Consider the following 19361-nt stretch of genomic DNA (forward strand, 5'->3'; position numbering starts at 1 on the left):
AGGAGCACAACCGCTTTCCTCCGTACTTGCTCAGTTGATTTGCTACTTATTTCGTAACAAATAGTAACTGCGTTAAAAATTATTGCTGCATTTCTTTTTCCCCCACCGTTTTCATTTGTTTTGATTTTAAGCACACAGCAACCAGTTCTATTTTCAGGAATAGTTGATGAGGTTCTTCAACAGATCTCATTTGTGGGGGCCACTAAGGGGTGTATTATGGGAGTTTAATCATTTATACAACAGTTAGGCAGTCCCCATTTTTCTGATACTCTAGTATATTGCCAGGGAAGAGTCATGACAAAACATGTCCAAAATTAGTGATCCTCCTCCTCCTCCTCCTCCTCCTCCTCCTCCTCCTCCTCCTCCTCCTCCTCCTCCTCCTCCTCCTCCTCCTCCTCCTCCTCATAATGTGCATAAGAGCACCAGTGTGCCTACTGTCCCTGTCCTAATGTTCCCTTAATTGTATTCATTTTATGTATTCAATTCAATTCAATTCATGCTTATCAACATCATCATCATCATCATCCTACCAGCTACCAAATCCCAAAAAATTGTTGCAACTATTTTAATATTTTGAGAGTGAGCTAGTAAAGGAAAAACATACTCTTGCATAGAACCGTACCTTTGGGAGATTTGGTGGGTTTTTGGAAGAGCATTGATCAGATAACAAACTATCACCAACCTCTAATTTATTCTAGCCAATATTTAGATGCAGGAGGTCCCCCCACCCCCCAAAAAAATTGCAGACGAGGAAATAAGAGAAGGCACACAGTGTGCTAATTCAGCTAAATGAAGTGAAGAAAATAAGGCAGAATTTCAGATTGTAAACCAATCCCTGACAATCAACAATCAGGAATGAGTGATCTCCTCTCATTTCTTGTTAATTGTCTGAGGCAGATAGCTCAATCTACCCTAAACTGTAGGACCAGATCTCTTGGCAGCCGATATTCCATAAGCCAATATTTAAAATAATGAGGGGAGATGGGTTGGTTAAGGCCAAGGCTATTCTCATGCTGTTTCTCTGTTTGCCAGCTCTGAACGTCTTCGCATCAACTGTTAAGTACCGAAGTCGTACACACAATGATGTTAAGCCAGCAAACATGGAAATATGGGCATAGCACGAGAAAAGCCCTTTGTCTTCCCTCCCTGATTGCTGAAGAATTTTATCGTCTGATCTCCAAGAGGGTTTTCGAAGTGGCGTTGAACTGTTCAAGCTGCCCCACTGAAAAGGTATTCAGGGCCAGGACACTAACAATTTGGAAGGAATGCAAAGGAAAAGAAAGGAAAAAAGCAACAACAACAACAACAACAAAAGACTAAGAGACTTTAGAACTATTGTTCTTTAGCTGTGCTATAATGTCGTTTTTATGCTGAAAGAAAAGGGAGGGGGGGGAGTGATACCGACCACTACTCCATGTGAATTGGTAGTAAACTATCAGATACACCTTTTTCATTCTCTTCAGTTGCTTCTGGCCGCATTCTCTTTAATTGATTCATTCCCTTAATTTATTTACGTTCATGATATCTTTGGTGCCCGTTCCTCCCATTTCTTATTCATGTTGGGGGGGAAAAAAGGAGCAATAACAAGTTATGCATATACACTTGAAACAGACAGTAGTCCAGTTCTTTATGCTCCCGGCCTTTCTCGATAAAATGGATTGCTTTGTGTGCTTCACATTGGGGGAAAGAAAAAAAAATGTTATTTATTTTTGGAGTATTTTGTAGGAAGACATTGTCACTCTTCAAGAGTAGCCAAATCTAGGACAGTTGGATCGTTCTTTTGTTTTGATTGAGGGACTTAGTCTAAGTTGGTTTGTTTCAATATCGGTGATCTTCATGATGAGATAGGGCGCTTTCTCACCCATTCCACACCCATTCCAAAAGTTTAAAAGTTAATACCAGCCAAACTTTTTAAGAAAAGAAATTTACAATGTCGTTGTAACACACCAAAATCAGGAAGAGTCTGGTAGCACCTTTGAATAGGTTTATAAATAAGGCATACCCCGGAAGAGCATATTGATGCTTCTGGTCTTTCATAAAAAAACCCAAAACATTGGAGACCTTGATATGATTCATGATCTAGGGGGCATGGGGGTCAGGAAGTTAATTGGCCTGTTGATTTTGTCTGTCTGTCTGTCTGGGTTTAAGAACAAGTTTACCATCCTCCTGAGGTTGATAAAATGAGGACCCAGTTTGTTGGGGGCAATAGGCTGACTCCATAAACTGCTTAGAGTGGACTGTAAAGCACTGTGAAGCGGTATATAAGTCTAAGTGATATTGCTATTCCTTCCTTCCCTCCATGTTCTTCCTCCTTCCCTCCCCCCCTTCCTCCATGTTTCTCCTTCCTTCCCTTGATGGCCTTCCTTCCTTCCTTCCTTCCTTCCTTCCTTCCTTCCTTCCTTCCTTCCTTCCTTCCTTCCTTCCTTCCTTCCTTCCTCCCTCCCTCCCTCCCTCCCTCCCTCCCTCCATGTTCCTCCTTTCTTCCTTCCCTCAATATTCTTCCTCCCTCCCTCCCTCCCTCCCAGTGGTTAGAATGCAGTAGAGCAGGCTAACTCTGCCCACTGCCAGGAGTTCGATCCTGAGCAGCTCAAGGTGGACTCAGCCTCTCTATCCTTCCAAGGTCAGTAAAATGGGACCCAGATTGTTAGGAGCAGTATGCTGACACTGAAAACCGTTTAGAGAGTTATGTAAAGTACTGTGAAGCGGTATATAAGTCTAAGTGATATTGCTATTCCTTCCTTCCTTCCCTCCATGTTCTTCCTCCCTCCCTCCCTTCCTCCATGTTCCTCCTTCCTTCCCTTGATGGCCTTCCTTCCTTCCTTCCTTCCTTCTTTCCTTCCTTCCTTCCTTCCTTCCTTCCTTCCTTCCTTTCCTCCCTCCCTCCCTCCCTCCATGTTCCTCCTTCCTTCCTTCCCTCAATATCCTCCCTCCCTCCCTCCCTCCCTCCCTCCCAGTGGTTAGAATAGAGCAGGCTATGCTCTATTCTATTGCTATTTATCTTTACCTTTTTTTAAAAAAAAACTTTGCTAATTTTTTTTAAAAAAAGGTTTCAATGCATTGTTAGCCCCTTTGAGTTACATTCAAAAGATAGACAGGTGTAGAAATCAACGTCATAAATAAATAAAAAATAGCTTTTGTGAGCTGTTGCTCTCATCATGTGAAGCTGCTCTGAAGGTACTATCCAATTCCTTCTGATTTTTGGATGAAATGGACAAGCAGAGAAAAGATAAGATATGGGAGGAACGTGATAACAGAAACTACAAACTAGACCTATGTGCATACAAAGCAGGCTATCCACCTGACATGTATTGTTAATTACTTAAGCTAAAGTTAATATTTTAAAGAGAACCTGAATTGGTACAATATACGCTGAATTCCAGTTCTCAAATATTTATATATCTATATTTTAAAAAAATTACTCACTTTTAATGCGATGTAAGGCTGTTAACAATGGAGAAAAAATGACTGTGAGGATTGCAAAATTACAGTATTGCTGCCTAATGTTAAAACGGCTTCCATCTAAGTGAATTTTGAAGAGGGGGGGAAATCCTACTTAATCTATCCTTGTTGGCATAAGATGCAACAATTTCATTCTTTATTGGTGTTTATCATATATTGAAAATGTACACTGCTATGCCTGGTGCAGTAGTTGTGTTGGTATGTTTCCTCATCCCATCTTTCAGGCAATACGAAATAGAATACTGTATACTTTATCTAACACATACTTGCCTTTCTTATACAATTTAACGGGCAAAGGCCCACATGAAAAAAAACACTAGGAAGAAACAGACCTTCTGCTTAAACAGAACTCATATTCTTCCTGATTTATTGGACAGAAATTCCGCAAACTTCTTCTTGTTTTCCTTTAAACAGGAAAAAGGGGCATAAGGCTGTTTTTATTTAAAACAACAACAACAACAACAAAACTATTACAGGTAGTCCTCAACTTATGACCACAGTTGAGCCCAAAATTGATGTAGCTCAGTGCCCCATTTTACGATTTTACTTGCCACATTTGTTAAGCGAATTGCTGCAGTTGTTAAGTTAGAAACCTGGTTGTTAAGTAAATCCGGTTTGACTTTGCTTGTCAAGTATATTGTAAACTAGACTTCAGTGCAAATCCCCACCCAATATTGACTGTTGAATTCTTCTGATGGGAAACAGTTACTTGGCTCTCTGGTTTGTGAGCTACAATCAATTATAGTTTGCTAAAGGGGCACTGCGACCGTCATAAACGTGAGTCAGTTCTCAGCATCCGAATGTAACTCACGTGACCCATGTGGATGCTGCCACCGTCCGAAAAGCGGCCATAAGTCGCTTTGCTCAGTGCCGTTGTAACTTTGAACGGTCACTAATTGAACTGTTGTAAATCGAGGACTATCTGTGTTCTAGGGGTGCTATTCGGGAAAAAAAAATCATGACATGGGGAAAAACATGCCCCCCCCTAACCGAATACTTTGTATTTGACTGCCACAAAAAGGAAGCCTGTTTTTGCACATTTTGTTACTGTATGTGTACCAGGAAAGCAGAACTACACACACACACACAACACACAACACAAACACAGACAGAGTTTTCATTACATGTATTCTCCAGGTCTTCGTCTGGAGTTGTTAGGAACTTCATGGAAGCTTCAGACCATGCAATGTATAGTGAACGCTAACTACTCTGTCGAATCCCTTTTCTTCTCCAACCCACACTGTTAAGAGTGCCTATCTTAAGCTTAACGCAGTCTATGTAGAGATGCTTCCTCAAGATCAGTTCTTCCTTAAAAAGAAAAAGAAAAAAATAAACAACATCAGCTGGAAGTCCATGATGAGCATAAGAGCTTCATATGCCCACTGGAATTCAGTACACCAGTGGTTCTCAACCTGTGGTTCCTGGATCTCTAGCGGGGGGACGTGATGTCATCCCAGGGGTTTTGCGAAGGCTTGAAGAAATCTTACGATTTAAGCCTTGGGTGGTGGGGGTCCATAGCCATGGTCTGTGGCCACAAAAGCTATTTAAAGGGGGAGTAATCTATGGGAAAGAAAAGGTTGAGAATCACTCCAGTACACAGTTTTCAAGGAGGATCGTGAGCTTTGGTATGTCTGAATAATAATAATAAAAAAATACTTGCACGCAATAGCCTTTATATTTAATTGAAAACTCAATATCTAATGTAACCACACTTTAAAGCCGATTTGCTGTACTCCACTTCCTCTCCTGTCCAACAGTATATTGTAAACTAGACTTTAGTGCAAATTCCCACCCAATATTGACTATTGAATTCTTCTGATGAGAAATGGTTACTTGGCTCTCTGGTTTGTAAACTATAATAAATTATACAAAGAATACATATATTTATATATATTGCCATTTATCATATTGCGCAACATATTTTTTGAGGGGGCTATTGGGAGTGGGGAGAGGAAGAAGCGGGTAGGTTATTTAACCCGTTACGTGGAATCGCATCTCTTTGGTTTCACTAGGGGTGATATTCTCTGTAATTACCGTTCACGTCTTCGTGTTGAACATGTTGGGGTCCGCCAGCAGCCTGCGGAGCTGGCAATGGAGTCAAACAGTGATGAGGCTGAGGAAGAGCATGAGCCAGTTCTGGAGGATGGGGAAGGCCTGGATGAGGGCTCTGCGTTGGAGGCTGAGGTGGAGCCAGGTCCATCGGAGAGTGAGGTGCGGACTCAGGAGCCTCCAGAGCCTGACAGTAGTGAGGCAGAGGAACAGGAGGAGCCTGTTCCTAATGCACACATGAGAAGAGCTGCCAGAAGGCAAGAGCAGCTCAAGCAAAGAGGACGACTCAGTAGTAGGGCCAAGAGATGATTGGCCCCTCCCATAAGGCTTAAAACAGACCAGCAACGGTGTTTGGGCTTTGCTGGAAAACAACAATGGTAGCTTTGTCTTCTTGCATTTATTTTTGTATCAGTGTCTTCTGAACGTTTGCCAAGAAAGGGCTTTGGCAGTTTGCCTAATTGGACCAAGATTTGTGATAGGACTGAGGAATTTGTGTTGGGAGGAATTTGCTTTAATTTAGTTGAATTACGCTGGGAATGAAGTAATTCTCAGCTGTTCGAATAAAGTTTGTTTTTTTACTGACTGAGTTTCCTACTACCTACTTGGGCCTGGGTCACAACAGAACATAGGATCCTAACTGGAAAACTGGAAAACATCTGGTTGTAAGGACACACCTTTTTGAAATAGAGATGCCACGTGCATGCAGAAGAAAGAAAGGACAATTTTTTCTCTCTCTCCTTATTCAATGTCGATACTTTGTTCTGAGACTTGCTGTTCAATACAACAATGATGTTTGAAACACTTTTGCTCAGCCTGCCTGCCTGCCCTCCATATGTGAGCATTTCAACTCCTAGAAATGCTCAGAAATTCAACTCCATGCCCAGTTGATCTCCACACATCCGGATAATGCCCCAGATTGGATAGGGTTCTAAGAGAGGCAGACAAATCCGCCATTTTCTGGAGCAGTCACATGTTTTCAAGCACCAGGGAATTCCCTTCCGTTTTCAAATCTGTTAGTAATGTGTTGTTTTTCTCCAATGTTTTTCATGAAAATAGATGCACATTTTATTTCCGAAGTATTCTGTTGCAAAGCCTTTCCCCGCATGTACACAGTTTTCTTTCATTCACACCTGTAGTTTTTTCCCACCCCTTAACATGCACATTTTTGTACGATGGTTTTTAACTGTAGAACCGCAACACAAAATTAGTGTGAAAACTGAAGGATAATTACCTTACATTATTGCTTTGCAATGTGTAAATGAGCTGAGCTTATATTAAAAATGTAAAGTAAATGAAATTCATCCCCATGAGGATCAGATGATGGGAGCCAGTCCAGATGGGTAAGACAACAGAATATAGTACATGCTTAAAACTTTAATTCAATTGCTACAATTTTAGGAAGTGGCTATAAACAATAAGATAGGGCAGCTAGTAGGGAGGGAGATGTTCCCGAAATGAAGGAGAGCTATAGGGTGGGAAATAAGTCCTTTGACTCAACTATCATTCGTTTGGACTGTTGAAGTAGGTACACTGTACTGTTGTGCCTTGTCCTCCCTCCTCTCCTCAGCCAGGCCCCTCCCTCTTCCTGCCGGGCCTGCTATCAGATTCAGAGTCTGATAATGAAGAGGAACGGCCTGGCATGCCTCCAGCCCCCAGCCCTGGCCCCATGCCCGGACAGAATGTCAGGAATGAACAAACAAACCTCACTCCTATAGCGTGTGAGCACAAAGCCAGCCACGTGCTAGAATTGCTGGCAGCAGATCCAGAGGAAGGGAGTTTACTGTGGACGGATCCCCGCTTCTGGAGAATTGAGAGGCGACGTCAGCAGAAGGAAGGGAGGGGCAGGCCTGGATAAATGCTGAGTCATGGAGCCACACCCCATGGCCTATATAAAGGATCTGCTTTTTGGCATTCCTTGAGTCAAGCAAAGTCTCATCTGGTTTGCTGAAGTCACACCTTGGATTCCTGCCTGCCTGAGAAATCTGAAAAGAATTTGGCACAGCTGCAGAGGCTTCGTGGCCACGCTTGATACAGACTTCCCAGACCCGGTCGTCGGAAGGGGAGTGGGACACAACACTGTACAGTTTATGTATGTACATAGTGCAGTGCTGTCAGGCATGAAGAGCACAAATTGAGTAAAGGTTGTGTCCAATGCTATAGGGAGGTACTCATTTCTGTTTCCTAGCTGAGAAAGCCAGCATTGTCTGAAGATGCTTCCATAGTCATGTGGCCACCACGACTATACACCGGACACAGAATGCTGTTACCTTCCCACTAAAGTGGTACCTATGTATCTATTTGTATTTGCAAGCTTTTGAACTGCTAGGTGGTCAGGAGCTGGAGTAAGTAACGGGAGCTCACCCCATTGCATGGACCTCGGGTCTCAAACCTGGGCTATCGGCTTTCCAGTTGACCAGCTCAGCATCCTTAATCATTGATCCATTGTACCCCTTCTCAAATTGACTACCTTCTTGCAATTCTGTCTATAATACGTGAATCCCAGTTCGCACACACATACACACACAAACACACACACCATCCTATTCTATGCATTTGATATCTTTGATCTGAGGGAAAAGCTTTGCTTTAGTCTCTATCACGTTTCCTCGTATCATCTTTATCACATTTCTTTTTCAGTCTTCAAAAAATGATTGTTTCTCTCTTCTAGGATATTATCAATCTTGTGTCCTTGGAAAATAACACATTCTTTTGTTCTACATTGCTATGCAATATGTTCAAGAAAAAGTTGAATACCAGACCCTGAACCATATCTTGTGGTACCCTAATCAGTTCAAAACATAGTTTGGATTCAGGCTGATATTTATAGCAAAGCACAATAGCTTATATGACAAGCTATGTTGGTTTTTTTTAAAAAAAAAATCCAGGATTTGTATTATGTGTCAACTGAGCCTATATTTTATATCACTTCAAGCAGCTAATGCTTCTTGGTGATCCAGGTGATGAACTTACATATTCTACCTGGCTTTGAAGAAGATTGAGTTCAAAAACGCTATCTTCTTCCCAGCATTCGGCATCGCCTTGGTATTAAATCTGCACCTTTCCTTGTTGACTTGAGGATGAGAATATCGCTAGAAATTTAGCTATTGGTTCTGGAACTGAAGTAGTAGTATGGAGAAGCAGACAATATATATAAAAATCTGTTGCTAAAAATATATACAGTCTGAAATAAATAAAGGTTGAATAGATGTGCATCATTTTTTAAACAAAAAGAAGGAAGGAAGTTTACAGTAATAGAGAAACAAAAAGAATGTACCTAATACATTTTTTTCTTTAGATATCATCTGTCACTTTGTCAATTGTTAGGTGAAGATGCACGCCTTAAGTATTGTTATACATTTTTTTTTGGTCATATTTATTGACTTGCTTCTAATCGCTTGGTCTTCCCAAGACCATTTATCAAAGCAAACAGCTACTATCTCGTACTAAGGCACAGTTCACTGAGGCAGTGAAGAGGTCAAGAGGGTTATAGATTTTGATCATGTAACTATCTTTCAGAGCATGTGGCATCGTGGCATCTCACAAAGTGTTCACGGGGGTGGGCTTCGAAAATTTTAGCAAGGGGTTCTCTGCCCTGTTGCTGGGTGAGCAATGGCCATGGTGGGTGTGGCCTAATTGGCCTCCTGCACCACAGTGGGAGGGGGTGTTTTTGCCGCCATCAGGCTCCAGAGGCTCTCTGGAAGGAGGCCTTCTTCCCAAACCTCCGAGAGACCCATTTTTCACCCACCCCAAGTCTCCAGGCACACCCAGCACTTACCTGCATCCAAAACGGGCCGCATGGGGGACTCCTGGAAGAGGAGGGGCAGGGTGGGTGGGGCCAGCCAGGAATAGGATTTGGAGGTTCTCTGAACTGCACAGAATCTTAGCTAGAGGTTCTCCTGAACCTCTGTGAACCCCCAGCAGCCCCACCCCTGAGTGCTTGCTTCCTAAAGCTTTTTTTTGTACTTTAGTGCATCACAAAGAAAATCAACACTTTTTTCTTCCTTTGTGTAACCCTTGTATTTGGATGGGCCTAAAAAATATTTTTTGGGGGATCTTTTGTGGGGGCTAGGGAGGGCAGAGGTTTTAAAATGCTTAAAGGAAAACCTTACTGAATTGCTTTGTTAGCTTGGGGAGTTAAGGCTTAGATTTCCTGATAGTTAGAATAGAATAGAATAGAATAGAATTTTTATTGGCCAAGTGTGATTGGACAGACAAGGAATTTGTCTTGGTGCAGATGCTCTCAGTGTACATAAAAGAAAAGATACGTTCATCAAGGTACAACATTTACAACACAATTGATGATCAATATATCAATGTAAATCATAAGGATTGCCAGCAACAAAGTTACAGTCATACAGTCATAAATGGAAAGAGATTGGTGATGGGAACTATGAGACGATTAATAGTAGTACAGATTCAGTAAATAGTCTGACAGTGTTGAGGGAATTACTTGTTTAGCAGAGTGATGGCCTTCGGGAAAAAACTGTTCTTGTGTCTAGTTGTTCTGGTGTGCAGTGCTCTATAGCGTCGTTTTGAGGGTAGGAGTTGAAACAGTTTATGTCCAGGATGTGAGGGGTCTGTAAATATTTTCATGGCCCTCTTCTTGATTCGTGCAGTATACTAAAATAATGGATCAGTAGAACAACGTGCACCCAGAAGCTGTGGATGCTCCAACACTGGAGATTTTTAAGGAGAGATTGGACAACTACTTCTCTAAAATGATATAGGGCAGTGATGGCGAACCTTTTTTCCGTCACATGCCAAAAGTGGGGGAAGATGAGGGGGGGTCATATGCACGTGTGCTCACACCCATAATTCAATGTGCCCCCCCCCACGTATATGCATGCAATCCCCCCATGCTCCCCCCGCTTTTGGCACATGATGGCCCGGTGGGTCCAGTGGTTCCATTTTTCATCATCTCCAGGCTCCTAGAAAGGCTCTGGAGCCTGGGGAGAGCGAAAAACTGGCCTCCCCTTCACCCCGGAGGCCAGAAACAGCCTGTTTTCCAACTTCCTAGCATTGGCAAATCTTTTCTGGTATTAGTTCTTCACCATGAGGTATGAAACCCCCAGGGACTCAATATTTGAAGCATTTGAAATGTGGATTTACAGGCGGCTGTTATTATAAACTGGGTTAACAAAAATCACAAACAAGGAGGTGATTGCCTGGGAAAGCAAACGGAAATCATCAAAGCCATTAAAAAAGCGAAAGTCAGAATATTTTGGACATGCGATGCGACACCCAGAAAAATAGGGCATCCTTCAGTTCATCTTCCAGGGAAAGATTGAAGGCAAATGAGGTCTAGGAAGAAGAAGAACATCATGGCTTCAAAACCCAAGGGACTGGTTTGGACAAAACTCAGCAGCACTTTTTTTCATGCTAATGACAAAAATAGGATTGCCAATACGATTGCCAACATCCAATGACGGATATGGCAGAAGAAGAAGAAGAAGGGACTGATTGCCATGATCAAAAATGGATTCAGTGTGTCATCACCTGGCAGCCAGAAATGGAGTAATATTCCACACTTCGATGTCTTCAGAAGTTTGCAGCCGGTTCAATGTCTGTGCATTGAGTGTCTGTCTACTCAATACCCTTAGCTGGAAGCAGGAGGGCATGTAGGTAGCTGGTCTTTAACAGCTTTAACAGATTAACAGAGTTGGAAGGGACCTTGTAGTCATCTAGTCCAACACCCCCCCCCACCCAAGCAGGAGACTCTACACCATTTCTTACAAATGGCAGTCCAATCTCTTCTTCAAAGTCTCAAGTGATGAAGCTCCCACAACTTCTGAAGGCAACTTCTGTTCCACTGGTTGATTGTTCTCACTGTCAGGAAATTTCTCCTTACTTCCAGGTTAAATTTCTCCTTGTTCAGTTTCCATCCATTATGGAAACTGGCTTTCAGGTGCTTTAGAAACTAGCTAGACCTCTTCCTCTCTGTCGCAGCCCCTCAAATATTGGAAGGCATAACTGCTATCATATCTCCCCTGGTCATTCTCTTCACTAGACTAGCCAGGCCCAGTTCCTGCAACCATTCATCGTATGTTTTAGCCTCCAGTCCCCTCATCATCTTGATTGCTCTTCTCTGCACTTTTTCTAGAGTCTTCACATCTTTTTTATAGTGTCTCCATGAGGTGTTTCCTTTTCTGGAGGCACCTTATGCCATATCTCTAAGATGTCTCACACCAAATGTAGTATGATGCTCTGACTTTTTTGTTGAGATGGAACCCATTTTCCCCAGTAGGCAGTTCTGCCGTGCAAATGGTAATTTCTGTCAATGCACAGTGCAGGATGGAGATAGTCTTCCTCACTGGGAATGGAACATCGCTTCATTTCAGAAAAGCATTTTGAAGGGGTGGCTCAGTCAGAAAAAAAAACAACCTTGTACACCGAAGGATCCCTCTGAAGATTTTTAATAACCCTAGTAAACAGCTCATCCTATCTTCTCAGAGTGGACCTTGGAGAAATGCAATTTTCTGTTTTGAACGAGGATTCCATCTGAGGCAATGGCACTCATTTTCTGAGAAATGAGCAAATGTGAATAACTGTCTTCTGTTCTTGGGTATGGAATATCTATATATAATAAAAGCCAAATACCACTCACTTATCACAAAATCTCCAGAACGGTAAAGCTTACGAACTTGAAATTTGGCACGTATTTTCCTCTTGCCTTCTAGGTACTAGCTAAGAAAGGATTTTTGGAAATGACCATCAGCTCATTAGTATTTTATATACAGTATTATATTCACATGCTCTGATGCTAAGGAGTTAGACGTTCTATTCCCCATCTCCACCTGAAACGAACTCTGTTCCAACTGCCAGTTACCTTATATATACTACTCCATCTCCCCACCTGAAAATGTTCTGATGCTACCCTGTTGCTAAATCGGGAGTGGGCATGGCCAATGTGTGATTGATCCAGCCTGCAGGCTGGGACATTCTATTCCCCTCCCCCTCCCTCTCTGTTCCAACTGCCAGTTGTCTTATATTAACATGCTCTGATGCTAAGAAGCTAGACATTCTTCTTCCCCTCTCCACCTGAAAGGAACTCTGTCCCAACTGCCAATTGCCTTATATTAACACACTCTGATGCTACAGAGATACACATTTTACATTAAGTTTCATGCTGTAAGTATCAATTTATCATGTCTAATCACATAGTTTTGTAGTGAAGCACGGGCGTCCAGCTAGTTAGCAATATATGGGCTGTGGACAATTCTTCATGTGGAAGAACTGTCTTCATTAGTTCAGCAAGAAGCTTTAAGAGCTAAACAAAGTGTCTTGCTCCACTTTATAAGCAATGTTTTTCATCTAGATTTTTTTTGGGGGAAAAAAACACCAATTTTGCTGATGTGGAAAAATACAGCATTAAGCATGGTGAGGCATTCGGCTCAGATACCAGGTTTTGCTCAGAGGTATCCATGGCACGAATGAATTGCACTCTCTTTCTCTTAATCAGTAGACAGCAGTGCGGGTCAGCAACACACAGCTAGGATTTGCTGAGTCTTTGTTGTGGCAATGATTTTTTTTTTACCATTTTCCATCCAGAGAGGGCCAATGTTCATAGGATCGATGAAAGTCTTCCTCTTGATGACCAGAGAGGATAGTCCTACATCAAAGAGTTATTTTCATGATACAGTTGGCTGGAGGAAGTGTAAGTGGGATCCGTTTAAAGCTAAGCCGAACCCATCAATTAACCTCTTTCTGACGTTCCTCCATTGACCCATGAATCCTTGTGATAAAATGCTAGAGAATAATACTCCTTATGGCTTCCTTGCAAAGTAATCAAGATGTTCTTTCATTACGGTGGTGATGAGAGAACTGCTCCTTTATCTTATTAATTAGGAATCGGAATTAGTGGAAATCTGTTGATTTTACCTAAAAGAAAGTCATTTATTCCACCATGGATATTTCTGGGATTTGAGATTAAAACATTTGGAATTTGCTAAAGCTGCAAAATACTGGACTATAGTCTATCAGTAGCAACTCTCCAGATATTATACTGGAACGTGTCTCCTTCCTTCCTTCCTTCCTTCCTTCCTTCCTTCCTGCCTGCCTGCCTGCCTGCCTGCCTGCCTGCCTGCCTGCCTGCCTTTTTTTCATTTCATTCTTTCTTTCTTGTTTCATATTTCCAAACCTCTCATCTCCCTATTTCTCTCTGCAGTTGCCAAAGGTTAAATGTTTGTGCACAAAGCACAAACCTAAGTGGTTAGCCTGCGTGATGCATCCTTGTGCATAATTTCAGAATGAATTGTTAAATATATTTTAGAGTGGGAATTTTTCAGTGTGATTAAAGAAGAAGGTAAATATTAAGCAAAGCTTTCCCTCCCCCCCTCAAATGAATGTCAGACGTCAGGTGCCCAAATGGTTTTTTTTACAAATGCTTTCTCAAACGCAAGACAGTAGTTCTTTTGTAGAAAATGGACTGGAAAATGAAACTCAGATGTAGAAGGTGGTACTCTTAAGGCTGTAAATAGGCAACCTAATGTCCCCAAATTGATCACCGAGAATGATAATAAAACTCCATTATAGGAATTTTGGCATCTGGGTTAGTTAAGTCCAGGTTTAGTTACTACCAGGAAGTAAATATATTCTGCTTCCTTGCTCTCAAAATTCAAGGGCTATCATCGTTGTTTTCTGGCAAAGAGCCCAAACACCGTTGCTGATCTTTTAAGCCTTATGGGAGGGGCCCTACTCCCGAGTCGTCCTCTTTGCTTGAGCTGCTCTTGCCTTCTGGCAGCTCTTCTCATGCGTGCATTCGGAACAGGATCCTCCTGTTCCTCTGCCTCACTACTATCAGTCTCTGGAGGCTCTGCAGTCTGCACCTCACTCCCCGATGGACCTGGCCTCACCTCAGCCTCTGATGCAGAGCCCTCATCCGGGCCTTCCCCAGCCTCCAGGACTGGCCTACGCTCTTCCTCAGCCTCATTGCTGTCTGACTCCGTTGCCAGCTCCGCAGGCTGCTGGTGGACCACAACACAAGCCATGAATTTCTGCCATCTAAAACAAATGTCCACTGCTCTGTTGGGTAAATGCCACTATCATTTATCTATTTTACTTGACGGGGGAGGGGTCAAGCTGTGAAGACTTAAAGGGCACAAATTAGAACTGAGGGGTAGACATGCTTCCCGAACTCAAAAACCATGACAGAAGATGGGAGGTGTTGTGTCTGCGCCCCCCGAGCCGGGCCCTCTGCCAGAAAGTGACTCGGAAAGTAAGGGGGAAGGGCCATCAGGACTTACCTCGGAAGCACCGACTTCCCTGGCTCAGCTCCAGGAGCCAGAAACAGGCCAGGTGGAGGAGATAACGAGGCCTCTGTCCCCTGACTCTTCCCCCCCCAGGCCACGCCTCCAGACCTGGCTAATGGCAATCAGGCCTGGCTGGACCCTAGGTTTCGTAGGCAGGAGAGGCGGGAACAACAGAAGCAAGGGTGGGTCAGGCCTAGGAAGTGCTGAGTCATGGAGCCACACCCCACAGGATATAAAAGCAGCAAGGGCTGCTATACCCCTTCGTGGCAAGCAAATCAACTGCTTAACTAGAGCTGAAGTACTGTTTGTTCCTGGTTGACTCATCGGCATCAAGAGAGATAACAGAGACACTTGGCATACGCTCACTAGTTTGCTGCCAGAAGCTGATAGTTGCTGGCTAATTAAGTCATCGCTTGGACTGAGGCGAGGGGGACAGAACAGGAGGCTTCTGTAAATATGGGATTCTAATGCTTGCTGCTCTTTCTGATGAAAAGTGCAGACTGTTTTTTTTTTTTTTTATATTTATGACTTTCTTGGTCAAAAGCTGCCCAGTAATACTTGGTTGCATGTATTTGTATGCTCTCTTTCATTATCTTCAGTTGCTTGGGGCTTAGCAACTTATTAAAAAGAGGGTATACCCATTTCACACATTTGAGCTTGACCAAGAACCACACTTGGTTTTAATGGACAAATATGTGGAGGTCTGTAGAATTTTTGGAGAGAGAAAAAAAATGCACAACAACATCCTGTGTAAGATTAAAGGCTCCCAGGGTGTGAAAATAAATACTGTACGGAAGTCTGTGATGGGATTAGCCCAGTTTACAAACATAATTGTGGAAATTATGGATTTCACAGGTTCACCTAAAGCTTAATGAGCTTGCTTGCTTGGGTTTTGTCTTCTCTCCCCCCCCCCCAAATCTTCTCAAAATCGTAACATTAGTAGTCTAGGTAGATTCTCAGCCACTCGGATTATGGTGGTCCCAAAGGTGCTTTTTCAAAAAGCGACCAGACTTGGTTTGTCCTTGAAGACTTTCTGCTTCTCACGTGAACTGAAAAAGATTCTTGGATGAGAAGCGAAACGTCCTCAAAGGAAAACAAAGGAGGAAATCCAGTTGCCTCTTGAAAAAACACCTTTGGGACAGTAACGTTAGTTCTTAACAGATACACTAATTATTCCTAAAATGATCAGAGTTATATATAGGGACACGGTGGCTCAGGGGCCAGGACATTGAGCTTGTCGATTGAAAGGTCGGCAGCTCAGCGGTTCGAATCCCTAGTGCTGCCATGTAACGGGGTGAGCTCCCGTTACTTGTCCCGGCTTCTGCCAACCTAGCAGTTTCGAAAGCACGTAAAAATGCAAGTAGAAAAAATAGGAACCACCTTTGGTGGGAAGGTAACAGCATTCCGTGTGCCTTTGGGGTAGAGACCACGGACGTAGATGACCACGGAGACGTCTTCGGACAGCGCTGGCTCTTCAGCTTTGAAATGGAGATGAACACCGCCCCCTAGAGCCGGCAACGACTAGCACGTATGTGCGAGGGGAACCTTTACCTTTATATATCAAGGCACACAATGGCTGAAAAATAACCAAACAGAGAAGCAACCTGGAATTAAGGAGAAACTTCTGGACAAATAACCAGTGGAACAGAAGTTGCCTTCAGACATTGAGAGTGCTCCATCTCTGGAAGTTTTAAGAAGAGACTACACAGTCACTTTGTCAGGGTTCCAAGTAACATACTCATAGCAAACAAAACTCTGAGGCAGGCAATTTCCTCAAAGAATAGGTTTATTGGAAATGTCATATTGGCACAGGCTGGTGAAAACCAACTCTGAATATTCCCGTGGTTTTCACCCAATTAAAAGTGAAAGTTGGTCACTTTCTCAAAACAATCAGTCACATGGCCCAATCAGAATACAGTCCAGTGGCTAAATGACTCCAGTCCTCTCCTTCCAAGCAACTGCAGGAATGTCCTTGGTTCCCACGAGAAAGGATTTTTGGTTTTTTTTTGCATTTATATCCCACCCTTCTCCGAAGACTCAGGGCGGCTTACACTATGTCAAGCAATAGTCTTCATCCATTTGTATATTATATACAAAGTCAACTTATTGCCCCCAACAATCTGGGTCCTCATTTTACCTACCTTATAAAGGATGGAAGGCTGAGTCAACCTTGGGCCTGGTGGGGCTTGAACCTGCAGTAATTGCAAGCAGCTGCTGTTAATAACAGACTGTCTTACCAGTCTGAGCCACAGACTGGTAAGACTGTGTTTTGTTTTGGCTACAACACCCCAACTATCTCTATTCCCCCCTCCCTATCCTCCTTCTCTGGTGTGTCAGCACTGAAATCTCAAAATGGCCTCAGCCAGGCCAGCTTCACAGTTTTTTTTGGTTTTTTTAAATTTGCATTTATATCCCGCCCTTCTCCGAAGACTCAGGGCGGCTTACACTATGTCAAGCAATAGTCTTCATCCATTTGTATATTATATACAAAGTCAACTTATTGCCCCCAACAATCTGGGTCCTCATTTTACCTACCTTATAAAGGATGGAAGGCTGAGTCAACCTTGGGCCTGGTGGGACTAGAACCTGCAGTAATTGCAGGCAGCTGTGTTTTAATAACAGGCTATCTTACAGCCTGAGCCACCACGGCCTCTAGTTGACACACTTATCTGAATTAGTATAAGTTCTCCTGCTTGAGCAGGGGGCTGGACTAGAAGACCTCCAATGTACCGTCCGGCTCTATTCTATTCTAATTTTGCATTCTAGAAGGAAAGTCAGGAATTGCAGCCAAGTGAGAATTGCATCAAGGATGTTTACATATTGTTTTTTTTTTTTAAATAGGGAGGCTTAGTTATGGAACCACTGAAGCAAAAATCGTAACACAGTGGATGTCAACATATAAAAGGGTTTCCTTGGATATACAGGCAGGGAAATGTGCACACAAATCCTCTGAAATGTTATGTCTATCATATATGGCAGCCCAATTATTAAAAAGCATTTAGCAACCAAGAATGATAGATTGGTTACAGTTATTTGGCTTTAAAACACTAACTTGGCAAAGATGAATATGTGCTTAGCTGTTTACGAAATTCCAGCATCTGTCCTTACAATCCTCTTACAAGAAAAAAATAATAATAATAAAAATAAAGCAGTTCAGAATTAACAAACGGCAACATGGATTTTGAAAAGGAGATGGAATCCAGCAGATTATCCACTAGGGAAAAAAATTCGGTTTTGTTGTTTTGTTTTTCCTCTGTTCACTGCTTTTAACCTTTTGTGTTAAACGGGATTCATCCTTTGCAATGTTTTAAACGCTACCGATGCTTTGCTAGCATGAAACATTTTAAAAGGCACGGGAGAGCTGGGAGGAAAGCTAAAGATATTTTTAACTGAATTTGCAAGACAGTCAAGTACAGTCTTCGAAAAGAAAATATAAATAGATAGATAGATAGATAGATAGATAGATAGATAGATAGATAGATAGATAGATAGATAGATAGATAGATAGATAGATAGATAGATAGATAGATACACACACACACACACACACACATATATATACACGTACATATATACACATACACATATACGTGTGTGTGTGGGTGTGTGGGTGTGTGTGTGTGTATCCCTAGTACTGCGTAATGGGGTGAGCTCCCATTCCTTGTCCCAGCTTCTGCCAACCTATCAGTTTGAAAGCACGTAAAAAATGCAAGTAGAAACATAGGGACCACCTTTGGTGGGAAGGTAAGAGCGTTCCGTGCGTTCCGTGTGCCTTTGGTGTTTAGTCATGCCAGGCACATGACCATGGAGGCGTCTTCAGACAGCGCTGGCTCTTTGGCTTTGAAACAGAGATGAGCACCGCCCCCTAGAGTCGGGAACGACTAGCACATACGTGTGACGGGAACCGTTTCTGGGTCTAGGGGTGGAGCTTATCTCTGTTTCTAAGCTGAAGAGACAGTGCTGTCCGAAGATGTCTCCAGAGTCATGTGGCTGGCATGACTAAACAAGTAAATAGGGTGAGAACATAAATGCAAAGGGAGTCCTGAACTTTTGATTTGACTTGATTCATTGCTACATTTGTTCACGACTTTGACATTGCAAGAAGGACTCAAGACTATTTCTCCTCTCGCAATATTTCTAGTTCAAGGATCTGATGCAGACTTCTTGTTTGATTTCTAAGGCACGAGTGAAGTTTGAATGATTGTGTTCCCCATAAAGAGCTGCACCTGTTGACCTTTGGCCCGTTTTCAATCTAGGATTACTATATGGCATTTAAAGCTGTCCGTTTTAGGAGCTGATTCAATAAACACGTATCAACACAATGATGCCTCTGCGCATTTGTGCATACAAATATTTTTAAAACTGTCCATTGCTTCCACATAGACAGAATCCGGAGATAATTACAATGCATCAATAAAGAAAAATGGTTTTGACTTGAGTGCCTTTATAGTCTCTGAATTGCAGTTCACACCTCTCTAGCAGTGCAAGCAATTTTTCCATTTCTTCTAATGCCTCAAAAATTATAGTCTTTTTCTCAACAATAAATCTAAATTACCATCTTCCTCCTGCCTCCGTCTTGTGCCTCCATCCTACACATGCTTCATA

General features: G+C 42.6%; 1 protein-coding gene across 2 annotated transcripts in view; it reads left to right on the forward strand.

The window, feature by feature from the left end:
* PCDH11X (protocadherin 11 X-linked) overlaps positions 1-19361 on the forward strand; it is a 785021-nt gene that overhangs the window by 193185 nt on the left and 572475 nt on the right. The window contains exon 5 of one of the 2 annotated variants that reach the window (XM_058197152.1): positions 1033-2836. The exons of the other annotated variant lie outside the window; for it this stretch is intronic. Within the exon in view, the coding sequence (XP_058053135.1) occupies positions 1033-1038 (6 nt within the window). The 3' untranslated portion in view covers positions 1039-2836. Of the gene's footprint in view, positions 1-1032; positions 2837-19361 lie in introns of those variants that run through there. 2 annotated transcript variants of the gene reach the window in all.

The sequence above is a fragment of the Ahaetulla prasina genome, chromosome 11 (genome assembly GCF_028640845.1).
Source record: "Ahaetulla prasina isolate Xishuangbanna chromosome 11, ASM2864084v1, whole genome shotgun sequence".
Taxonomy (NCBI): Eukaryota; Metazoa; Chordata; class Lepidosauria; order Squamata; family Colubridae; genus Ahaetulla; species Ahaetulla prasina.